The 23306-nt window shown below is 34.0% G+C and overlaps 2 protein-coding genes and 2 pseudogenes across 8 annotated transcripts; 1 reads left to right on the top strand and 3 right to left on the bottom strand.

The window, feature by feature from the left end:
* The first annotated feature begins 1708 nt into the window (after positions 1-1708).
* On the top strand, positions 1709-21586 carry LOC126669286 (octanoyltransferase LIP2, mitochondrial-like). Of its 7 annotated transcripts, none has more exons than XM_056104478.1 (4): positions 1709-1985; positions 6965-7052; positions 11830-11983; positions 19593-20642. In XM_056104478.1, the coding sequence occupies exons 3-4, from the start codon at positions 11974-11976 to the stop codon at positions 20303-20305; spliced, it is 723 nt and encodes a 240-aa protein (XP_055960453.1). In that variant the 5' UTR covers positions 1709-1985; positions 6965-7052; positions 11830-11973; the 3' UTR covers positions 20306-20642. The 7 variants fall into 7 exon arrangements, 6 of the variants coding, with proteins under 6 accessions (XP_055960453.1, XP_050218680.1, XP_050218685.1 ...); XR_008790062.1 differs by lacking the exon at positions 1709-1985 and adding an exon at positions 21466-21586 and having other exon boundaries at positions 6728-7052; positions 19593-20529; XM_050362725.2 differs by lacking the exon at positions 1709-1985 and adding an exon at positions 18769-18884 and having other exon boundaries at positions 6747-7052.
* LOC126669278 (G-type lectin S-receptor-like serine/threonine-protein kinase At4g27290) lies at positions 1992-6021 on the bottom strand. The gene is made up of 7 exons (XM_050362711.2): positions 4551-6021; positions 4037-4171; positions 3716-3873; positions 3431-3641; positions 2998-3235; positions 2763-2913; positions 1992-2425 (listed from the first exon to the last, which is right to left on the bottom strand). The coding sequence occupies exons 1-7, from the start codon at positions 5833-5835 to the stop codon at positions 2123-2125; spliced, it is 2481 nt and encodes an 826-aa protein (XP_050218668.1). The 5' UTR covers positions 5836-6021; the 3' UTR covers positions 1992-2122.
* LOC130015050 (G-type lectin S-receptor-like serine/threonine-protein kinase At4g27290) lies at positions 6782-11288 on the bottom strand (annotated as a pseudogene).
* LOC126669276 (G-type lectin S-receptor-like serine/threonine-protein kinase At4g27290) lies at positions 13754-17981 on the bottom strand (annotated as a pseudogene).
* Positions 21587-23306: the final 1720 nt, after the last annotated feature.

The following is a 23306-nucleotide window of genomic DNA, read 5'->3' as shown; positions in this document are numbered from 1 at the left end:
CCTCGGCGGCGGAGGCGATCCTCGGCGGAGGCGGCGATCCTCGATGGCGGAAGGTGATCTTCAGTGGTGGAGATGTAGTGAAGCCGCAAATTAGGGTAGATGAGAAAAGTCGTGAGATTGTTGATGCTCGCTTTAAGACTTTTGTTGTGGCTCTGCCATTGTATCCTTTAATATCTGTGTGTTTCATTATTTTTGATAGCTAATTCAATTTATTTAGGATTTTATTATTTCAATTAACTGGTTGGACTTTGATTATTCTTAATGCAGCTACTGAATGAGTAAAAGGGAAATAAATGGAGGTAGGTATTAACATTAAAAAAAATACAAATCATATCTACATAAAAAAAAATGAAGAATTAATTTCTCAAGTTGTATCTGATGCCATTTACTATGAAAACAAGTGAATTCTTTTATTTTCTTGGTTATGATAAAATTATGATAATAGAATGATAAGATAATGATAAGATTACGATAATATAATGATAAAATTATTGTAAAGTGAGTCAAATAAATTCTCATAATAAAACTTTGGTAATTATGATAAAATAATATTGTTATCATAACACTGCATGGAAAAAAAAAAGATTTTTTACAAAATAAAAAATTGATTATCATGTTGTTATTACTGTATTATCATCTCGTTATCATAATAGAGTCATATGATACCGAGATGATAATGTATTATTGTACTTAAATGATAATGTTGTGATAACTATATGATAATGAAGGATGATAAGATTATGATAACGTACGCAAAAAAAAATTATAGAAGGATTTCATGATAATATAATGATAATGCTATGTAGTTTCTGATTATCATGTCGTTATCATAACATTGCAGTATGATAACTAGATGATAATGAAGTATGATAATATTATGATAATTGGATGATAACGTACGTGAAAATATAATTACAAAAAAATTAATGATACCAGTGATAACCAGATGATAATTAAATAACAAAGTTATGATAATAGTATGATAATATGATACCTATATGGAAAAACATTATATAAAAATTATAATAACGAGATGATAATGTGAAGAAAATAGTATGATAAGTTTCTTATTGATAATATGACATGAAAAACAAATTATAGAAAAATTATGATAACGAGATGATATAAGATGTCAATTTAATATGATACACTGATAATTACATGCTAAGATGAAGTTGTGATAATTATATGATAATGTGATACTATGTTTTTTTATCTAGTTCATATAATTTTTGAATATGCTATTATATAATAAAATATTTAAATAGTAGCATATATTTTTAAATTAAAAAATATTTGATAATACTAAAATAAATGAAAAAAATATTTAATTTATTGTAATGTGTGATCTGCACTTTTTTTTAATTTAATTAATGACGAAAAAAGAAGAAATAAAAAAATTAAAGAATAAAAATGGAATAAACAAAAGAAATGAACAAAAGGTTGATAAAAAAATAAAAGAAATGTTACCTGCATAAAAAAATATGGCATGTGCAATTTATCGGGGAAAGAGAAAAAAAGAGAGAAAAAAAGAAAGGAGAGAGATAGAGAGAGGAAAGTAACACATGTTATGTTATCAGAGTAAAACCACAAATATTAAGATATTGAGAGTATAATTCTAAAAGAGCAAAAATTATGATGTATTTTTGTTAACTTTTCCTTGTTGAGGTATAAAATCCTATTATTTTTATATTTTAGGTAAATTCCTAAATCACTCTATTTGTTTCCTACAAACTGTGTCTTGTATTTAAATCATCACCAGTCATGACAATTGGCAAGACCGTCATATTTGTCATTAAGCTGCATCAACGATGAAGAAATAATATGCATGCATTAGTTGTCAAGATTAGTGTAAAATCAGCTAGCAAACTGACGAGCTAAAATGTATGTATATAAGGTGTTCGAAGAATTTCCCCAATGAGAAAATTGGCTTCTTGCTCAAATGCATCAAGACAACTTTGATGATCTCAGATAAGGCGAAGCAGGTGACATTCCACAACCTCAACTTTCATTACCTTTTTGAATTGCAATTTATAAACTTTATGTTTTTTTCCGCAATAATATCAAGAAAGTATCACAACTAATATAATACAATTGCTGAAAATTCAAGGATGAAATGCTGTTAACGCGCCTCTAACAATGATATAGAGAGACCATTAGGAGAACATAGTTTGTGGGTACTTGAAGATTTAGCTTCAATGATTTCTCTTTCAGTGAAAAATCCGGGTTCTTTAGGTTCAGGCAATGCACCTTCACCACCTAACATAAGAACCACACTTGACATAGTTGGCCTACTTTCTGCACTTCTTTGCACACAAAGCAAACCAATTTGAATTGATCTTAGCGCTTCAGATTCGTCGTTTAAATCTTCCATTGATGCTGCTATCAGCTCAGAAGCTCTACCTTCTTTGTGTAGTTTCCATGCCTGTATTGAAAAACAAAACTTTATATGGGAGAATTTTCATATACCGAAAACATATGTTGGCATAACGCATATTTAGGTCCCTGCACAATTGAGTTCATGTACTGAAAAACATTCACATTGGGTCTCTACACTATTAATTGCAAACACATTAAGTCCTTTCGTCCATTTCCGTTAGAGATGAACTCAATGTGTATGCATGAAGGGAAATGGATGGAAGGATTTAATTTGAATGAAATTGATAGTGTAGCGGATGTTTTTTTAGTACAAGACTTCATCGTTGAAAGTATGATAATAAAGGGGCCATATATGCATTAAAAAAAATTAATGCCGCACTTACATGCCCAAGAAGGTTAAGGTAGTGCTCCGGATGGTAGAACCCTCTGTTTCTTTTTCCACTTACTATTTCTAGCACCATAACACCAAAGCTGAATACATCAGATTTCACTGAGTAAAGACCATCAATTGCATACTCCGGAGACATATAACCACTGTATAAAGAATTCCCAGACATTATTGTCATGTTCGAAAAAGTAAAGTATACACATGTCTAGCGGTTTTGGAGAGATACTTACTATGTTCCCACCACCTTATTCGTATTCGCTTCAGTTTCATCTCCTCCAAAACTTCTAGCTAGTCCAAAATCTGAAATTTTAGGGTTCATTTCACAGTCTAGTAAAATATTTCCAGCTTTCAGATCTCTGTGGACTATTCTTAGTCTTGAGTCTTGGTGAAGGTAAAGTAGTCCACGGGCAATCCCATTTATAATATGGTAGCGCTTGGGCCAGCCTAGCAATGTGCTATGTGTTTCATCTGCACAATAGTTAGTGATAGCTTCTTCATTTTAGATTTATCAATGTTTACAAAAAGCAAAAAGAGTAATGCATGATTTAAGAAATTCAGAGCATGTTTCTACCCTGAAAATGTGCATGATTCTTAAAGGGAGTTTTGAGTTTGTATGATTATAGCACACTAAGTCTACTTGTATAGATACTAGAAGATTTATACCAAATATAAAGAAGTCCAAGCTTTTGTTAGGCATAAACTCATAGATCAACATCATTTCATCTGCTTGAATGCAGCATCCTAGAATCTTCACTAGATTTCGGTGCTGCAATTTGGCAATATACGTCACTTCATTCTTGAGCTCATCAATTCCTTGTTTTGAACTCTCTGAAAGCCTCTTAACAGCTATGTCTTGTCCATCTTTCAACATGCCCTGTAAACAACACACCACAGCTGAGCGAATGCTTTACTTTGCAAAAATGATATTCTTTTTTCTGAATTGAGTACCTTATAAACAGGTCCAAAACCTCCTTCCCCGAGTTTATTAATAAGAGAAAAATTATCGGTTGCACGAGCAATTGTGCCCAAATCAAACATTGTTAGTTCTTGATCTTCTTTATGGCCCTTGATATTTGCATTTCTTTCTAGCATATCTTTCAATTTTCCTGCAAAGTAGAAATAGAATGAACAAAGATAATTCATCTCTCCAAAATTACAAGATTTGTGACAATTGTTGTATCTTGCATAACTTAGAGCTATTTGATTACAAATTATTTCACTGAAAATGAGTGAAGAGAGTAGGATAGTCTTTAAGGATTGACAACGTACTATTTTTCTGCCGCTTCCTTCTCCAATACAAAATCAGAGCCAGGACCAAAAGCAGCAGTCCTGTAGATAACACAGAGCTTACAGCAATCGCTGTACGCTTCTGGACATTGGATTTAGCTGTAGCATTGATGTGGACTGAACATGAAGAAATTAAGAGAAGAGGAACTGAGTTAGAAATAAGAGGATATGTATGCCAGCCGATTTATTTATATATCTATTTGCTGGAAAAACCGATAGCTAGTAGCATCCAGGGGCCTCAACTTAAAACTAGAACAATATCATCTTTGAAATCTCATCCATTTCATGAACAGAATGGCCATCTTCATAGCAGCTTTTTAAATTGTTATTCTTTCTACTCATTCAAATATGAATTTAACTCGGGTATTAAATATTAATCCATTCTTAGCCAGTTTTTTTTATTTAGGATTAAATTTCTTCAGATGCTAAGTAATGATTTGGTTGTATAAAGTTGTTATAATTTGGTACTAGTTTCATGTCAGAGATAAATCCATACCTAATTCAGATGCAGCCATCCTTACATACATATCTTGCCCGCCTTCAGTATAATCTCTAACATCAATCAATTCATTAAACCAAAGCAAGCAATCACTTCCTCCTCCCCTAATGTCCAAATTTGCATAAGCTGAACAGTTGCAGTTCTTCATGCACAAAAAGTGGCATTCATCTAGGGACATGTTCATTGCCATGTAACCAGCAACATTGGACCAGGATGTTCGTGTTTCTGGCAACTTCACTGAAGTGAACTTTAGAAACTCATCTTGAGAGCAAGCGAGCGGAGTCTTTCTTACACAACCATTAGACCAATCTGCCACGTTCCATTCTCTTGGAACTTTTGGTACAAACCCTTTCAAGCAACTACACATTGGAGAGTTGTTAATATTGCAGCTACCATATGTGCCACACATAGCATAGTTGTCACACTGATCTGTCATTAGAGTACGAAAAACCATCCAACCACGTGCTCCACTAACCCAGATAAGTTGCTCAACAACTCCTTGCTGGTTTATCACCATTCTTAAAAGGAGTGAGCTGTTAAGGAGCTCATAGTTGTAATACACCTCGTCCTGGTTGAAAACAAACCCATCACTATAAATGGGGTTTGATCTGATAGAAGGTGTACCACTAAACCGAAGACCGTTCCATGGTCCAGTGCGATAAAGCTTTGCTGAATCCTCTGTTATAATCATCTCAGGATAACCACCCTGATCAAATCCAAAAATAAACTTACCTCGAGCAGGATCAGTAGGTGTCTTCCATGATGATATATTAGCATCCAAGCCTGTTACTCTATTCCTTCCAAGCTTCATTCCTGGAAGTAATGTATCAGATGGATAATGAAAACTCTGCCACAAGTAAAGATTAGAGTTATCATTGCCTTGTTCTTTTATAACAAAGTTTCCCGAATCCAAAAGCTGCGCAATAGGATTACTTGCGAAGCTTTTGAAGTTGGAAGACCAAACAATTGTACCATTTCTATTGACAATGATAAGTGTTCCTTGATCCGTAATATTTAGAACACCTGATGAATCCATTACTGGGTTTTCCCTGTTGGCGACCCAGACTACTGTAACGGTAGGGATTGTGTTGTACCAGATGCCCAAGTATCTATTCTTGGAAGTCCCTGGGCTGAAAAATCCCAACTTAAAGCTTCCACCAGCTGATACTAGAGCTTCACCATCTCTAATAGACTGAGTAGTATTTATGGTGTCAGCTGCTTCAGTGTGTATTGTTGTAGTGAGCAACAAATAGCAGCAGACAAGTAAAGGGGAATAATCCATTAGTTTATACTGTTTATTTTAATGTTGACTGAGATACTAAAACTCCATAGTCACTGGGATGAATAAAGAAAGCAAAATATTGTCTTTGATTTCTTTGCTTTAGTTTAGAGTGGTAGAGGAAGCATAGTTATGTTTGATCTGAGGGTGCTGTTTCTTTTTGCTTTCTGTGTGAAAAAATTAAATTTGGTAGGCCCTATAATGTACAATATTTACCCATCTTCATGGAACGTGTGGACCATTGGAAAGTTAGAAAGCTAACCTAGTTTGAATACTTCAAACAAAGTTCATCAGAAATTCCACACATATATATATAAATTTGGTACACAAGCCCTTTATTATTCAAAAGTCAATTTAAATCTTAATTATTTAAGAAAAATCAAACTCAATCCACTTGAATCTGACATAAATCTGTAACATGTGTACAATTCTTGTTTTTATAATGTCCGGACTTACTGGCATTATGAAGATGTGGTGACAATCATACCAGTTCCTCTAGCTTTTGGTGTCCATACAGTATTTACTGAACATTTCCGCTCTAAATAGCATGGATATTTCATTCAATCAACGTTTTCCTATTCAAAAACATGTTAAATACTTACTTTTCGGACACAAAACTTCATTTTTTATATTATTAAATTTAACACCGTTTTACGGTAGTTTTCTTGCGTCCATGTTGTACTATCTCGCCCCACTTGACTTGGAGATCTGACTCCGCGTTGCATAACATTCGAGGTATCATCACAATGCGCAGAACATAAAATGTGGAAAGTTATACCTCCTAAAGACTCACGAATAAGTAGAGAGTTTGGACTATGGTTCTCTATTAGTTTTTTTGCTTCTCCTTTGTTTTCTGTTTCTTGTTGTAATCTATTTTTTGGATGGCCGGATTTGGCCTAGCAATAAAATTGCTCTCTTTTGGTGATTGAACAAAAAAAAAATTCTGTCATTATATAAAAATCAAATTGGATAAATAAAAAATTAATCTGTGAAAATTAGTCATCAAAGGACACATTAGTCTTCTATTGAATTCATTTTCTTGATCTTTAAACTATATCAAAGGAGACATGAGTGGTCAAGATTAGTGTAAAATCAGCTAGAAAACTGACAAGCTAACATGTATGTATATAAGGTGTTCGAAGAATTTCCCCAATGAGAAAATTGGCTTCTTGCTCAAGTGCATTAGGACAACTTTGATGATCTCAGATAAGGCGAAGCAGGTGACATTCCACAACCTCGAGTTTCATTACCTTTTTGAATTGCAATTTATTAACTTTCATTACTTTGTGAATTGCAATTTATAAAGTAATATAATACATCAGATTTACGAAATGCTGTTAACGTGCCTCTAATAGTGATATAGAGAGACCATTAGGAGAACATAGTTTGTGGGTACTTGATGAAGATTTAGCTTCAATAATTTCTCTTTCAGTGAAAAATCCTGGTTGTTTAGGCTCAGGCAATGCACCTTCACCACCTAACATATGAACCACACTTGACATAGTTGGCCTACTTTCTGCACTTCTTTGCACACAAAGCAAACCAATTTGAATTGATCTTAGCGCCTCAGATTCGTCGTTTAAATCTTTCATTGATTCTGTTATCAGTTCAGAAGCTCTCCCTTCTTTGTGTAGTTTCCATGCCTAGATTGAAAAACAAATCTTTATATGGGAGATTTTTCTTATATCGAACAAATATATTGACATAACACATATTTTAGGTCCCTGCACGATTGAGTTCATGTACTAAAAAAACATCCACGTTGGGTTCCTCCACTATCAATTGCAAACACATTGAATCCTTTCGTCCATTTCCGTTAGAGATGAACTCAATGAGTTTGCATGAACGGAAATGGATGGAAGGATTTAATTTGAATGAAATTGATAGTGTAATGGATCAATCGTTAAAAGTGTGATAATGCAGGGGCCATACATGCATTAAAAAAAATTTAATGCCGCACTTACATGCCCAAGAAGGTTAAGATAGTGCTCCGGATGGTAGAACCCTCTGTTTCTTTTCCCGCTTACTATTTCTAGCACCATAACACCAAAGCTGAATACATCAGATTTCACCGAGTAAAGACCATCGATTGCATACTCTGGAGACATGTAACCGCTGTATAAAGAATTCTTAGACATTATTGTCATGTTCGAAAGAATGAAGTATGCACGTGTCTAGCAGATTTGGAGAGATACTTACTATGTTCCCACCACCTTATTCGTATTTGCTTCAGTTTCATCTCCTCCGAAACTTCTAGCTAGTCCAAAATCTGAAATTTTTTGGGTTCATTTCACAGTCTAGTAAAATATTTCCAGCTTTCAGATCTCTGAGAACGATTCTTAGTCTCGAGTCTTGGTGAAGGTAAAGGAGTCCGCGAGCAATCCCATTTATAATATGGTAACGCTTGGGCCAGTCCAGCAGTGTGCTATGTGTTTCATCTGCATAATAGTCACTTATGTTAGTGATAGCTTCTTCATTTTAGATTTATCAATGTGTACAAAAAGCAAAAAGAGTAATGCATGATTTAACACTTCGTAGAATTTTCAATGAAAACAGGTCTAACAAATTCGAAGCGTGTATCTACTTTGAAAATGTGCATGATTCATAAAGCGAGTTTTGAGTTTATATGTTCATTACACACTAAGTCTACTACTATAGGTACAAGAAGATTTATACCAAATATAAAGAAATCCAAGCTTTTGTTAGGCATGAACTCATAGATCAACATCCTCTCATCTGCTTCAATGCAGCATCCTAGAATCTTCACTAGATTTCGATGCTGCAATTTGGCAATATAAGTCACTTCATTCGTGAGCTCATCAATTACTTGTTTTGAACTCTCTGAAAGCTTCTTAACAGCTATTTCTTGTCCATCTTTCAACATGCCCTGTAAACAATACATCAACCTAAGCAAATGCTTAATCTGCATAAATGATATTCTTTTTTCTTAATTGAGTACCTTATAAACGGGTCCAAAACCTCCTTCGCCGAGTTTATTAGTGAGAGAAAAATTATCAGTTGCACGAGCAATTGTGCCCAAATCAAACATTGTTAGTTCTTGCTCTTCTTTATAGCCCTTTCTATTTTTATTTATTTCCAGCATATCTGTCAATATTCCTGCGAAGTATAAATAGAATTAACAAAGCTAATTCTTCTCTCCAAGATTATAAGATCGGCGACAATTGTCGTACTTGTATCTTGCATAACTAAGAGCTATTTGATTATAAATGAAAATTGGTGAAGAGAGTAGGATAGTGTTTAAGGATTGACTACGTACTATTTTTCTGTCTCTTCCTTCTCCAATACAAAGTCAGAGCCAGGACCAAAATCAGCAGTCCTGTAGATAACACAGAGCTTATAGCAATTGCTGTATGCTTCTGGACATTGGATTTACTTGTAGCATTGATGCGGACTGACATGAAGACATTAAATGAAGAGGAACTGAGTTAGAAATAAGCGGATATGTATGCCAGCTGATATATATCTATTTGCTGGAAAAACTGATAACTAGTAACATCCCTACTCCTCAACATAAAACTAGAATAATAGAATTTTTGAAAACTCATCCATTTCACCAACAGAATGGCCATCATTGCAGAAGCTTTGCAAATTGTTATGCTATTCCTTCAAATATGCCTTTAACTTAGATATCAAAGCTTTATTAGCTAGTTTTTTTTATTTAGGATTAAATTTCACCCGATGCTGATTAATGATTTGGTTGTATAAAGTTATTATTTGGTACTAGTTTCATATCTGTGGATAAATTCATACCTAATTCTGATGCAGCCAACTTTACATATATATCTTGCCCGCCTTCATTATATTCTCTAAAATCAATCAATTCATCAAACCAGAGTATGCAATCACTTCCTCCTTCCCTAATGTCCAAATTTGCATAAGCAGCACAGTTGCAGTTATTTGTGCACAAAAAGTTACACTCATCTAGGGACATGTTCATTACCATGTAACCAGCAACGTTGGACCAGGATGCTCGTGTTTCTGGCAACTTAACTGCTGTGTACTTTAGAAACCCGTCTTGAGAGCAAGCGAGTGGAGTCTTTCTTACACAACCATTAGACCAATCTGCCATGTTCCATTCTCTTGGAACTTTTGGTACAAACCCTTTCAAACAACTACACATTGGAGAGTTGTTAATATTGCAGCTACCATATGTGCCACACAAAGCATAATTGTCGCACCGATCTGTCATTAGAGTAAGAAAAACCACCCAATCACGTGCTCCACTATCCCAGATGAGTTGCTCGACAACTCCTTGCTGGTTTATCACCATTCTTAAAAGGAGTGAGCTGTTAAGGAGCTCATACTTGTAATACACCTCATCCTGGTTGAAAACAAACCCATCACTATAAATGCGGTTTGATTCAAACCCATCACTATAAATGCGGTTTGATCTTATATAAGGTGTACCACTAAACCGAAGACCGTTCCATGGCCCAGTGCGATAAAGCTTTCCTGAACCATCTGTTATAGTCATCTCAGGATAACCACCCTGATCAAATCCAAAAATAAACTCACCTCGAGCAGGATCAGTAGCTGTCTTCCATGATGATATGTTAGCATTCAAGCCTGTTACTCTGTTCCTTCCAAGTTTCATCCCCGGAAGTAATGTATCAGATGGATAATCAAAACTCTGCCACAAATAAAGATCTGGGTTGTTATTACCTTGTTCTTTTATAACAAAGTTCCCGGAATCCAAAAGCTGCGCAACAGGATTACTTGCGAAGCTTTTGAAGTTGGAAGACCAAACAGTTGTATCACTTTGATTAACAATGATAAGAGTTCCTTGATTTGTAATGTATAGAGCACCTGATGCATCCACGACCGGGTTTTCTCTGTTGGCCACCCAGACTACTGTAAAGGTAGGGATTGTGTTGTACCAGATGCCCAAGTACCTATTCTTGGAAGTTCCTAGGCTAAAAAATCCCAACTTAAAGCTTCCACCAGCTGATACTAAGGCTTCACCATCCCTAATAGACTGAGTAGTATTTATGGTGTCAGCTGCTTCAGTGTATATTATTGTAGTCAGCAACAAGCAGCAGATAAGTAAAGGGGTGCAATCCATTAGTTTATACCTTTGTATATCACTGGTGGACTAAGATGCTAAAACCAGTTCTTGATGAATAAAGAAAAGAGAAGCACGGGTATCTTTTATTTCTTTGATTTAGAGTAGTAGAGGAAGCATACTTACCATGTCTCAGAAGACAAAATAGAGTTGACATACTAGTTGCAGAAATGAAGCTGTTAAGAAATTTTACTAAAATGAAAGTATAATTGGAGGATTCGTTGACCGTGAGTGATCATTTTCTTTTCTATAATTAAAAATTAAATTTGGCAGGCCTATCTTCATAGAAGATGTGGACTGTGAACATTAAAAAATTGACAAAGCTAACCTACTTTGAATACTTCAAAATTCATTAAAAATTTGACTTATATATAGAATTCAAAAGTCATTTTAAATCTTAACTAATTTAAAGTCGAGTGGGGTGGACTCATAAGAGAGGGGAGTTCTGTAAATGCATACTTTCTCCATTAACAAAGTTAGAACGCGAAACCTTATTTAAGAGAAATCAAACTCATTACCTCTTGCGACATAAATCTGTAACGTGTGTGTTTATAATTCTTGTTTTTATTAAATCCGGACTTATTGAGCATTATGCAGATGTGGTGACAATTATGCTAGTTCCTCCAGCTTTTGGTGCCTGTATTTCTCTTTTGATCTGTGTCTGGATGACATATATAATGTAATATGGCATATAAACAGTGTATTGTATTATCTCACATTTGTGTTACACAGTAATAGCATGCGTTCCACAGATTTGGACTTGCGTAACATCTGAGGTATCATACAGTGCTTAGAACATAAAATGTGGAAAGTCATACCTCCTATCTGCAGAACTACAAGAAGTTATCTATCTTGCTTATAGTAATGTAATAGCTATTGCATTAGCTGAACATAATATATTTCATCCTGATTAGGGTTGTAAATGACCAAGCATCTTGCGAATCATTCAGACCTGGGCTCGAAAAAAGATCATTGATTAAGCTAAACGAGCTGAACTCGAGCTTGGTTTAAAAGCTCCACTGCATAGTTTCCTTGAGCAGAATTGTCAACTGTTATCCATGAAGACAGGTACATGTTCATTCATTCCTGAAACTGTCCTTCTAATCTTCATTTCTGATAGTTCATAGAGGCCATGAGAATCAAAATCCCTGAATTGTGAGTTTTGACTTCTTTTGTACTAATGTAACCCTTTTGAGTATGGTCCAGCAGATATGTTTGGCTTCTTCTATTACCTATCATTTGTGAGCAGGGGTGACAAAAAAATTAGCTGGCCTATAAATTTAGGTTAGGTCGGTTCGGTTTTGATAAAAAAAATCCGATTTTCGGTTATCGATTCGGTTTGAAATTTAAATTATCCAAATTAACCCAACCGACCAAATTAACAAAAAATTTGATTTTTTCAATAATTTTACTCATATTTTTGTTGGTTTTAACGGAACCGGCGGAATTATCCAACTTATTCGGTCGGTTTGATATTTTTTGCATTTTATATTCAATCGGTCCGATTTTCGTTTAAATTTCTTATTTCGTCGGTTCGGTTTTGACTATTTGGTTGAGCAGTTAATTCGGTTCTGATGGAACTGACCAAATGCTCACCCCTATTGGCAGTGACGGACACACCTTAGAGCCAAGGGGGACATTGGACCCCCTGGAATATGGGTTTTTCTTAATACTACATATTAGTAATATAGATTTCACTAATACTCTTAATAACAGCTATAAGACTCACTATACCCTTACAATTTACTATATGCGGAATATGCTGTAGCATACTAATATAAAGTGGGACCTAGATGTATTTTGAAGCCACAAATTGAGTTAAAAAAAAAATTAATGCTTAATATGTTCATATGCTATCTTTAATAAATTTTCCATATTGGGCCAAAATATTATTAAGAAAAATAATATACTAAATAAATAAATATGTAAATTTATAAGTAATTTCAATAGTTTTTTTTCTTCTAATTTTTACTAGTATTAAAATAAAATTCTATAATTTTAAAATTTATTTTGATTGAACTAGTTGTTTTAATCCAACTTTTAAAACATTAGTTTTGACTAGTATTTTATGAATCGAACTGACCGGTCCATTTTGATTTAATACTAGATTAATGCATTAAATAACTATTTGTAAGGATTAAGTTAAATCAACCAATTTAACTTGTTCGACAAAATTAAAGTCATTTTGACTTAATTCTTTTCGACAATTAGATATAGTCTATCATATTTAAACAATAAATGTAAAAGATACAATATCATTAAATGATTAAATTAATGATATCACAAAAACGCTAAATGATTGTTTGGCTACTTATATAAAAAATGCATAAAGTTGTTATGCGGCGATTTCAAAAAATAAAAGATTAATACTTTTATATTGCTTTTCCTTAAAATTTATCACTTTGTTAATTTGGACCCCCCTAGAAAAAAATTCTGCGTTCGTCACTGCCTATTGGTGAGAGAGCTTTCTGATATGTTTACATGTTGAAAGGGATTCGTAATACAGAGTCAAGATTAATGCAGAACTGAAGAGTCACGGATGAGTATAAGTGGCCTCTCACCTTAAAAAATTCTCCACCTATTTATCCAGATTCCAAAAATTGATTCAAGTTCAGCTTTGTTGCATTTCTATTTATGGTTAATCATTTTTATTTTTATTTTAGTGCATTAACAATCACTTATCCTTTCCCCTAGGATTGATACAATCTCTTTAAATGACCACCACCTATTTAATGAAATGCCTACACTAAGTAACAACTGTCCAATATTATTAAGTTCGTATAGAAATTTATATGAACAATTCTTTTGAAGTGTAAATTTTATAAATTAGAATCATAATTTCTTGTTACACATTTGCTTGTGTAGAATATTATTTCTCCTTTGATTTCTTGGGTCTTTTACAAAAATACCTATTTTTGGGTGACTGTTTTGTAGAAATACGCTATAATAAAATACATTGCTGAAAATTCATATAAGAAATGTTGTTAACGTGCCTCTAGCAATGATATAGAGAGACCATTAGGAGAACATAGTCTGTGGGTACTTGATGAAGATTTAGCTTCAGTAATTTCTCTTTCAGTGAAAAATCCTGGCTGTTTAGGCTCAGGCAATGCACCTTCACCACCTAACATAAGAACCACACTTGACATAGTTGGCCTATTTTCTGCACTTCTTTGCACACAAAGCAAACCAATTTGAATTGATCTTAGTGCTTCAGATTTGTCGTTTAAATCTTTCATAGATGCTGCTATCAGCTCAGAAGCTCTCCCTTCTTTGTGTAGTTTCCATGCCTAGATTGACAAACAAAACCTTATATGGGAGAAATTTCATATACCGAAAACATATATTGGCATAAAACATATATAGCTGTCTGCGCTATCACAATTTTAACGATTGAGTCGTGTACTACAAAACATCCACATTGGGACCCTACACTATCAATTGCAAACACATTATGTCCTTCTGTTCATTTTCGTTAGAGATGAACTCAACGTGTTTGAGTGGATGGAAATGGATAATTTGGATGAAATTGAAGTTTATGGACCTAATGCAAATGTTTTTTAGTACAAGAATTCAATCGTTAAAAGTGTAATAATACAAGGACCAGATATGCGTTAAAAAAAATTAATGCCATACTTACATGCCCAAGAAGGTTAAGATAGTGCTCCGGATGGTAGAACCCTCTGTTTCTTTTTCCACTTACTATTTCTAGCACCATAACACCAAAGCTGAATACATCAGATTTCAATGAGTAGAGACCATCGATTGCATACTCTGGAGACATGTAACCACTGTATAAAGAATTCTTAGACATTATTGTCATATTCGAAAAAGTGAAGTAAGTATACACATGTCTAGCGGTTTTGGAGAAATACTTACTATGTTCCCACAACCTTCTTCGTATTCGCTTCAGTTTCATCTCCTCCAAAACTTCTAGCAAGTCCAAAGTCTGAAATTTTAGGGTTCATTTCACAATCTAATAAAATATTCCCAGCTTTCAGATCTTTGTGAACTATTCTTAGTCTTGAGTCCTGGTGAAGGTAAAGGAGTCCACGAGCGATCCCATTTATAATATGGTAGCGCTTAGGCCAGTCTAGCAGTGTTCTCTGTGTTTCATCTGCACAGTAGCCATCTATGTTAGCGATAGCTTCTTCATTTTAGATTATCTATGTGTACAAAAAGCAAAAAGAATAAAGCATAATTTAATACTTCGAAAAAATTTCAACCAAAAACAGCTCTAAGAAATTCGGAGCATGTTTCTACACTAATAATGTGCATGATTCATAAAGGGAGTTTTGAGTTTGTATGATTATAACACACTAAGGTCAAGTTTGGTTCACAGAATAGGTGCGGAATGGAATAGTTATTCCGTATGGAATGACTATTCTTTATTTTGGTTCATGGAATAGTTATTCTAATTGCTATTCCATGATTTTGTGAAATAAGCACTCCTCTTAAAAAGTAAAGAATAGCTATTTCATTCCTTATGGAATAGCTATTCCATTCCATGCTATTCCATTCCATAAACCAAACATGGCCTAAGCCTACAAGTATAGGTACTAGAAGATTTATACCAAATATAAAGAAGTCCAGGCTTTTGTTAGGCATAAACTCATAGATCAACATCATCTCATCTGCTTGAATGCAACATCCTAGAATCTTCACTAAATTTCGATGCTGCGATTTGGCAATATACGTCACTTCATTCTTCAGCTCATCAATTCCTTGTTTTGAACTCTCTGAAAGTTTCTTAACAGCTATTTCTTGTCCATCTGTCAGCATGCCCTGTAAACAACACACCACAGCTAAGCGAATGCTTATTCTGCGGAAAAAATTTCTTTTTTCTCAAGTGAGTACCTTATAAACAGGTCCAAAACCTCCTTCGCCGAGTTTATTAATGAGAGAAAAATTATCGGTTGCCCGAGCAATTGTGCCCAAATCAAACATTGTTAGTTCTTGATCTTCTTTATGGTCCTTGATATTTGCATTTATTTCCACCATATATGTCGTTTTTCCTGCAAATTAGAAATAGAATGAACAAAGATAATTCATCTCCCCGAAATTATGAGATCGGTGACAATTGATCTTGCATAACTAAGTGCTATTTGATTAGACATTATTTTACTGAAAATGGGTGAAGAGAGTAGGATACTGTTCAAGGATTGACTACGTACTATTTTTCTGCCTCTTCCATCTCCAATACAAAATCAGAGCCAGGACTAAAAGCAGCAGTCCTGTAGATAACGCGGAGCTTACAACAATTGCTGTACGCTTCTGGATATTTGGTTTAGCTGTAATTTCTGTACGCTCCTGGACATTGGGTTTAGCTGTAGTATTGATGTGGGCTGAACATGAAGAAGTCAGGAGAAGAGGAACTAAGTTAGAAATAAGAAGATATGATAGATAGTAACATCCCTATTCCTCAACTTAAAACTTGAACAGTAGAATCTTTGAAAGCTCATCCATTTCATTAACAGGAAGGCCATCATTGAATTCAAATTGTTATGCTACTCGTTCAAATACGACTTTAACTCGGATATCAATCTGTTTCATATTTACTATTTAGTATTAAATTTCTTCCCATGCTAAGTAATGACTTGGTTGTATAAAGTTGTCAGAGTTCGGTACTAGTTTCATGTCCGAGAATAAATTCATACCTAATTCAGATGCAGCCATCCTTACATACATATCTTGCCCGCCTTCAGTATAATCTCTAATATCAATCAATTCATTAAACCAAAGCAAGCAATCACTTCCTCCTCCCCTAATGTCCAAATTTGCATAAGCTGAACAGTTACAGTTATTCATGCACAAAAAATGGCACTCATCTAGGGACATGTTCATTGCCATGTAACCAGCAACATTGGACCAGGATGTTCGTGTTTCTGGCAACTTCACTGCAGTGAACTTTAGAAACCCATCTTGAGAGCAAGTGAGGGGAGTTTTTCTTACACAGCCATTAATCCAATCATGTGCCATGTTCCACTCTCTTGGAACTTTTGGTACAAACCCTTTCAAGCAACTACACACTGGAGAATTGTTAATATTGCAGCTACCATATGTACTGCAAAGTCCGTAGAGGTCACAGTTATCTGTCAATAGAGTAAGAAAAACCATCCAACCACGTGCACTACTATCCCAGATAAGTTGGTTAACAAATCCTCGCTGGTTTATCACCATTCTTAAAAGGAGTGAGCTGTTAAGGAGCTCATAGTGGTAATACACCTCGTCCTGGTTGTAAACAAACCCATCACTGTAAATGGGGTTTGATAGAAGGTGTACCGCTAAACCGAAGACCGTTCCATGGTCCAGTGCGAAAAGTCTTAACTGAATCCCTTGTTATAATTATCTCAGGATAACCACCCTGATCAAATCCAAAAATAAACTCACCTCGAGCAGGATCAGTAGGTGTCTTCCATGATGATATATTAGCATCCAAGCCTGTTACTCTGTTCCTTCCAAGTTTCATCCCCGGAAGTAATGTATCAGATGGATAATCAAAACTCTGCCACAAATAAAGATCTGGGTTGTTATTACCTTGTTCTTTTATAACAAAGTTCCCGGAATCCAAAAGCTGCGCAACAGGATTACTTGCGAAGCTTTTGAAGTTGGAAGACCAAACAGTTGTATCACTTTGATTAACAATGATAAGAGTTCCTTGATGTGTAATGTATAGAGCACCTGATGCATCCACGACCGGGTTTTCTCTGTTGGCCACCCAGACTACTGTAAAGGTAGGGATTGTGTTGTACCAGATGCCCAAGTACCTATTCTTGGAAGTTCCTAGGCTGAAAAATCCCAACTTAAAGCTTCCACCAGCTGATACTAAAGCTTCACCATCTCTAATAGACTGAGTAGTATTTATGGTGTCAGCTGCTTCAGTGTATATTTTTGTAGTGAGCAACAAATAGCAGCAGACAGGTAAAGGGGTGTAATCCATTAGTTTATGCCTTGTATTTTAGTGTAAAATATGGTTATCTTTGATTTCTTTGCTTTAGAGTGGTAGTGGAAGCATAATTTTGTTTGATCTGAGGGTGCTATTTCTTTTTGCTTTCTGTGTAAAAAAATTAAATTTGGTAGGCCCTATAACGTACAATATTGACCCATCTTCATGGAACGTGTGGACAATTGAAAGGTGAGAAAGCTAACCTAGTTTGAATACTTAAAAGTTCATTAGAAATTCTACACACACATATATATATATAAATTTGGTACATAGGCCTTTTAATATTCAAAAGTCATTTTAAATCTTAATTATTTAAAAAAAATCAAACTCAATTCCACGTGAACCGACATAAATGTGTAACATGTGTATATATAATTCTTGTTTTTATAATGTCCGAACTTATTGGGCATTATGCAGATGTGGTGACAATCATACTAGTTCCTCCAGCTTTTGGTGCCTATACTTGCAATGTATTGTCACACAGGTTATCGGTTCGGTTTGACATTTAAACTAACCAAATTAACTAAACCGACCAAATTAATTAAAAATTTGAATTTTTTTATTTTTTTCTCAAATTTTTGTTGATTTTAATCGAATCGACCGAATTATAAGACCTATTTGGTCAGTTCAGTTTTGAATTTATTTTCCTTTCTTATACGGTCAGTTTGGCTTTCGGTTATAATTTGTCGAGTGGTTAAGAGGTTTTCGATTTGGTTTTAAATTCCTTTTCCTTTCTTATTTTGGTAGGTTCAGCTTTCGCTAAAATTTTTTATTTCTTGTTTGGTCGAGCGGTTAATTCGGTGAAAAAATTCTCGGTTCCGTTTCGACGGAACCAATCGAGTGCTCACCCCTATTTGTGAGAGAGCTTTATGATGTGTTTACATGTTGAAAGGGATTCTTAATACAGAGTCAAGATTAATGCAGAACTGAGGAGTCACGGATAAGTATTATTAGCCTCTCATCTTACAAAATTGCTCCACCTATTTATCCACTCTTTATCCAGATTCCAAAAATTAATTCAAGGTCGGCTTTGTTGCATTTCTATTTATGCTTAGTCATTTTTATTTTTGTTTTAGTTCATTAACATTTACTTCTGCTCTCCCCTAGGAATTGATACAATCTCACTAAATGACCGCCGCTGTTTGATGAAATGCCTACCCTAACTAACAACTGTCCAATTTTATTGTGTTCGTATAGAAATCTATACGAACATTGAAGTGTCAATTTTACAAATTAGAATTACAATTTCTTGTCACACATTTGCTTGTGTAGAATATTCTTTCTCCTTTGATTTCTTGGATCTTTTACAAAAATATCTATTTTTGCTTGACTATTTTGTGAAAATACGCTCTGATTGTTTTTTTTTCCCGCAAAAATCCGCTCCTTTTTTTATCTTTTCTTTTTTGCAAAAGTACGCTTTGGTAGATATTGGTAAAGTTTGGTAGATTATTGGTAGGTTTTTAGTAGATATTGGTAGATTGAAAAAATAGCGTATTTTTACTAATGAAACAATCTAGCGTATTTTTGCAAAAAGTTTTATTTTTTAAAAAAAAAACGTACAAGGCGTGATTTCGTCTTTTCTTTTAGATGTATAAAACTGAAAATTAGACGAATCTTATCTCTGTGATTGGACAATCAGTGCCATGTGATTACTACTATTTCATTTCAAGCAATGATGTGTGTGTGACAATGGAAGAATGCCAAGGAATTAAATCATTTCATTGTCTGCAGAAATGGGGTCTTCACGAACTCTTCAAGTTTGGAAACTGGGAACTGTCAACTACTTTCAGGCACTTAAACTTCAGGAAAAGCTCATCTCCGATCGTAAAGCATCTAAAATTCCTAACACATTGTTGTCCCTGCAGCATCCGCCTACATATACTCTTGGCAAACGACGCACTGATCATAATTTACTGATTTCTCCATCCGAACTCCAGAAGATTGGAGCTGAACTTCACTATACTCAAAGAGGAGGAGACATTACGTATCATGGCCCGCGTCAGGCTGTTCTATACCCAATTATCTCTCTTCGTGATATCGGAATTGGTGCTAGAAATTACGTGGAGAAACTTGAATTAACCATGATCAAATTGGCATCATTATACGGTGTGAAAGCTTGTGCTGGACAAAAGGGTGAGACAGGGGTTTGGGTTGGAGATAGAAAGGTAGGCGCCATTGGAGTTCGTATATCCTCTGGTATTACCTCTCACGGATTGGCGCTTAATATTGATCCTGATTTGAACTATTTTAAGCATATCGTACCATGTGGGACCGTCGATAAAGAAGTTACATCTTTGAGAAGGGAGACAAGTATGGTGCTTCCTTCTGATGAAGTAATTCATGAGCAGTTGGTTTCTTGTTTTGCTCGAGTTTTTGGTTTCGGTAACCTTATTCGGAGGGAAAATGATTCGGCATTATGGGATAACGAGAATACTGAAAGTTAATGCTGCAGTATAACGCCGCCTTCTATTATATGAGTTTACTAGCAATGGAAGTTTAATGAGTTTTTTTGTCTGGGATTTTGACATCTGATTGGTACAAAAGAATGCAGATTGCTTCTAGAAATGCAAGAATGCAACAATCAGATCAATATGGTGATATATCAATCCTCCTTGATGACTCGTTTATCGCAAGAATTTCTGATTTTGGATCAGCCAAGCTATTGAAGGTAAGTTACTGTTTCTGCAGATGTATCATCTTTCTTGAGTTAAAATGTTTGAGAATTTTCAGAGTTGTTAATTACTTGGTTGAAACATATCAGACTAGATTTATACTTGTGTAGACTGACCATCCTCCTATGGGTTAAATGATATCTCACAGTAATAAAAATTTACAAATATAAAGTTGTGCATACATATAAATAATTCGGTTAATTCGGTCGGTTCGATATATTCAAAAATTTCATATTGAACATCGAACTTAATTAACTAAAAAAATTTAATTTTTTTAACCATAGCCGAACCAAAACCAATTAAAATTTTTAGTTTGCTTTGGTTAGTTAATTCGATTACATGTGAACTGCACACTCGTACAAGAGATATGATATGAATACTTAGACACTAAGTCTTAATATATATATAAAGAAATTGGTTCAGCCAGGGGTGCAGCCCACCCTAACGTAAGAGTGGTTCTGCCGCTGTATATATACACACAACTCACTGACAAAATATGATACTCCTTCCGTCTAATAATGACAAAAAAAATTGAACTTCATTTTCAGCACTTTTTTTCTCTCTCTAAGTAAACCCTAGCCGTCTAGAGTTTTTTTCTTGTTTCTTCTCTGGCAGACGTCAACGGTTTGATTTTGCTGTTAACAGTAGCCATCCATTTATATATATTATTTTAATTTCATAGATATAATAAATAGTCGATTTTTTCATTTTTTTTCTTGATGGATTAAGATTTATTAACGAAACGCAATTCAATTACCAAGAAGCGAAGATAAATTGAAGACCATCAACAGCAAAATGAAATCGTTTATGAGTTATATTAGGTTTATTTATTTTTCATTGTTTCTCTTTTTTTAATATTTTATTTGTCCTTTCTTTGTGAAAGATTTGTTATCATCTCTCTGTGAAAGATTTGCTGTCTTTTTTTTATGAAGGAGTTATCATGTGGTGATTGAATGGGATGATGTGAAGTTTGATCGAAGATTGATTGAAGAATGCACTTAATTAGCGAAACAGTTAATAATTTATTTTTGTTTTCGTAAATAAGTTCCGCAAATCAGACAGCATGTTCTCTGTTTTATGTCAGGTCATCGGGTTTAATTTTTGAATTAATCCGATTTTTTTACAAATGTAATTGTTTTATATTTGATTTAATGAGATTTGAAAAATTAAAAAAAAAGGAACAGAAAACATTGTTGTTTTTTATATTCCATAATAGTAGAAAAAGTTGACATATTTAATTTTAATTAAAGACAAAAAATTTACAATACACTCATAATGTTATTGTATGAGCATTGGCTCCATGATTCACCTTACAAGTTAGTAAAAAGGTATCGTATAAATTAATGAATTTTTTAATTTTTGTGAAAAAAGTAATAAATAAATTAAATTTATATAAGTAAATAAGAATTTGAGCAATTGTTATAGAGAGGAAAGTTCTATGATATTTTAAAATGGTATTCTTAAAGTAAATTATAAAAGAAATTTAATAAACTTTATTGGATTTTATATTTTCAAATTGAACTTTTTCTATATCCTATAACAAAATCATGATATTTTTTAGATATGTCGAAACTGTATCCTAAAATTAAAGGCACATAGAACCCCATATTCCCCATGATTTTGCTTTCTTACATTATGATTGCAATAGAAACATCCGCCCACTAATAAAAAAAAACTAAAAGTAGCAAATCTATATATAATTTGCATAAAAGATTTAGACTATTTTCTTGTAAATGTGAAGTTGAGATAGAACTTAGCTGACCAAAGGGATAATATCCTATAATAGCACCCTTTAATCTCTTCTATATATTTACATAATTTACATAAATTAATGAAATCATCCTCAAAAGATCGTATTCCTCTCTTATTATGATGAGAAATTTTGGTGTGATTATGTTGTTATTGACATTGATAATGGCAAAAGAAGCAAATAGTAGAGCAATTAACACCGGAGCTATGAGGCGCGATGCTAATCCTGGATGTAGACCTCACTACCCTGCGGGATGTCACAAGCAGGAAGGGAATAAGTATAACCGAGGCTGCGAGAAAGAAGAAAAATGCCGAAAATTTCCGAGACCTAGTTACTACTTTCCGACGGGGGTGGGACGTGACGATAATTACTCTCTTAAGGGAAGCACAAAAGGTTGATCTGCATACTTATTTTTCCATAGATTGAAATGCTCGATGGGCTGTGTGAGTTACACAATGAGAGTTCATTCTCTTATAGTCACCTTTATAAACTGGAGACTCAATGGGCGATGTGGAGATTCGAATTTAATACCTCCATAATTCTCACAGAATGAGAATATCAATCAGACCACTCTCTAATTAACAGAAATGTCGATCCGTATATACTTTAAAATGATGTTTAATTGTAGAATATTTTTGATCTGTATGTACTTTAAAATGATGTTTAATCATAGAAACATGTTTAGGCCATGTACATCCCTATTTTACACTAAAACTAGGATTTTGTGTCCTTGTGACTCTTTTTTGCCAATCAATTTAATGTGCCGTTAGAGTATTCCAATGCAATGAAAAATTTATGCTATATTTAGCATTTGAAAATAGCAAAATGCAATGTTTAGCTTAGAATTATAAAATCTCCAATATAAAAAAGTTAAAAGAAATAATTTAATTAATTACTATGTAATTTTCTATTAATTATTATGGTAATTATCTATTATTTTCATATGTTTTCATCTATTATCTAGGATTCTTTAAATATATGTATATTTTTATATAAATTTAATAAATAGTTTATCGGATTAAT

The sequence above is a fragment of the Mercurialis annua genome, linkage group LG2 (genome assembly GCF_937616625.2).
Source record: "Mercurialis annua linkage group LG2, ddMerAnnu1.2, whole genome shotgun sequence".
In the NCBI taxonomy this organism is placed as follows: Eukaryota; Viridiplantae; Streptophyta; class Magnoliopsida; order Malpighiales; family Euphorbiaceae; genus Mercurialis; species Mercurialis annua.
This window is presented reverse-complemented; position numbering and strand designations above follow the sequence as displayed.

Coding starts and splice junctions, on each gene's coding strand:
- LOC126669278 (XM_050362711.2), bottom strand. CDS start 5,835: ATGGATTATTCCCCTTTACTTGTCTGCTGCTATTTGTTGCTCACTACA. Junction 3,642..3,715: donor GTTTTGGACCTGTTTATAAG/GTACTCAATTCA, acceptor TGTTGTTTACAG/GGCATGTTGAAAGATGGACA. Junction 3,236..3,430: donor CTTGGACTTCTTTATATTTG/GTATAAATCTTC, acceptor ACTATTGTGCAG/ATGAAACACATAGCACATTG.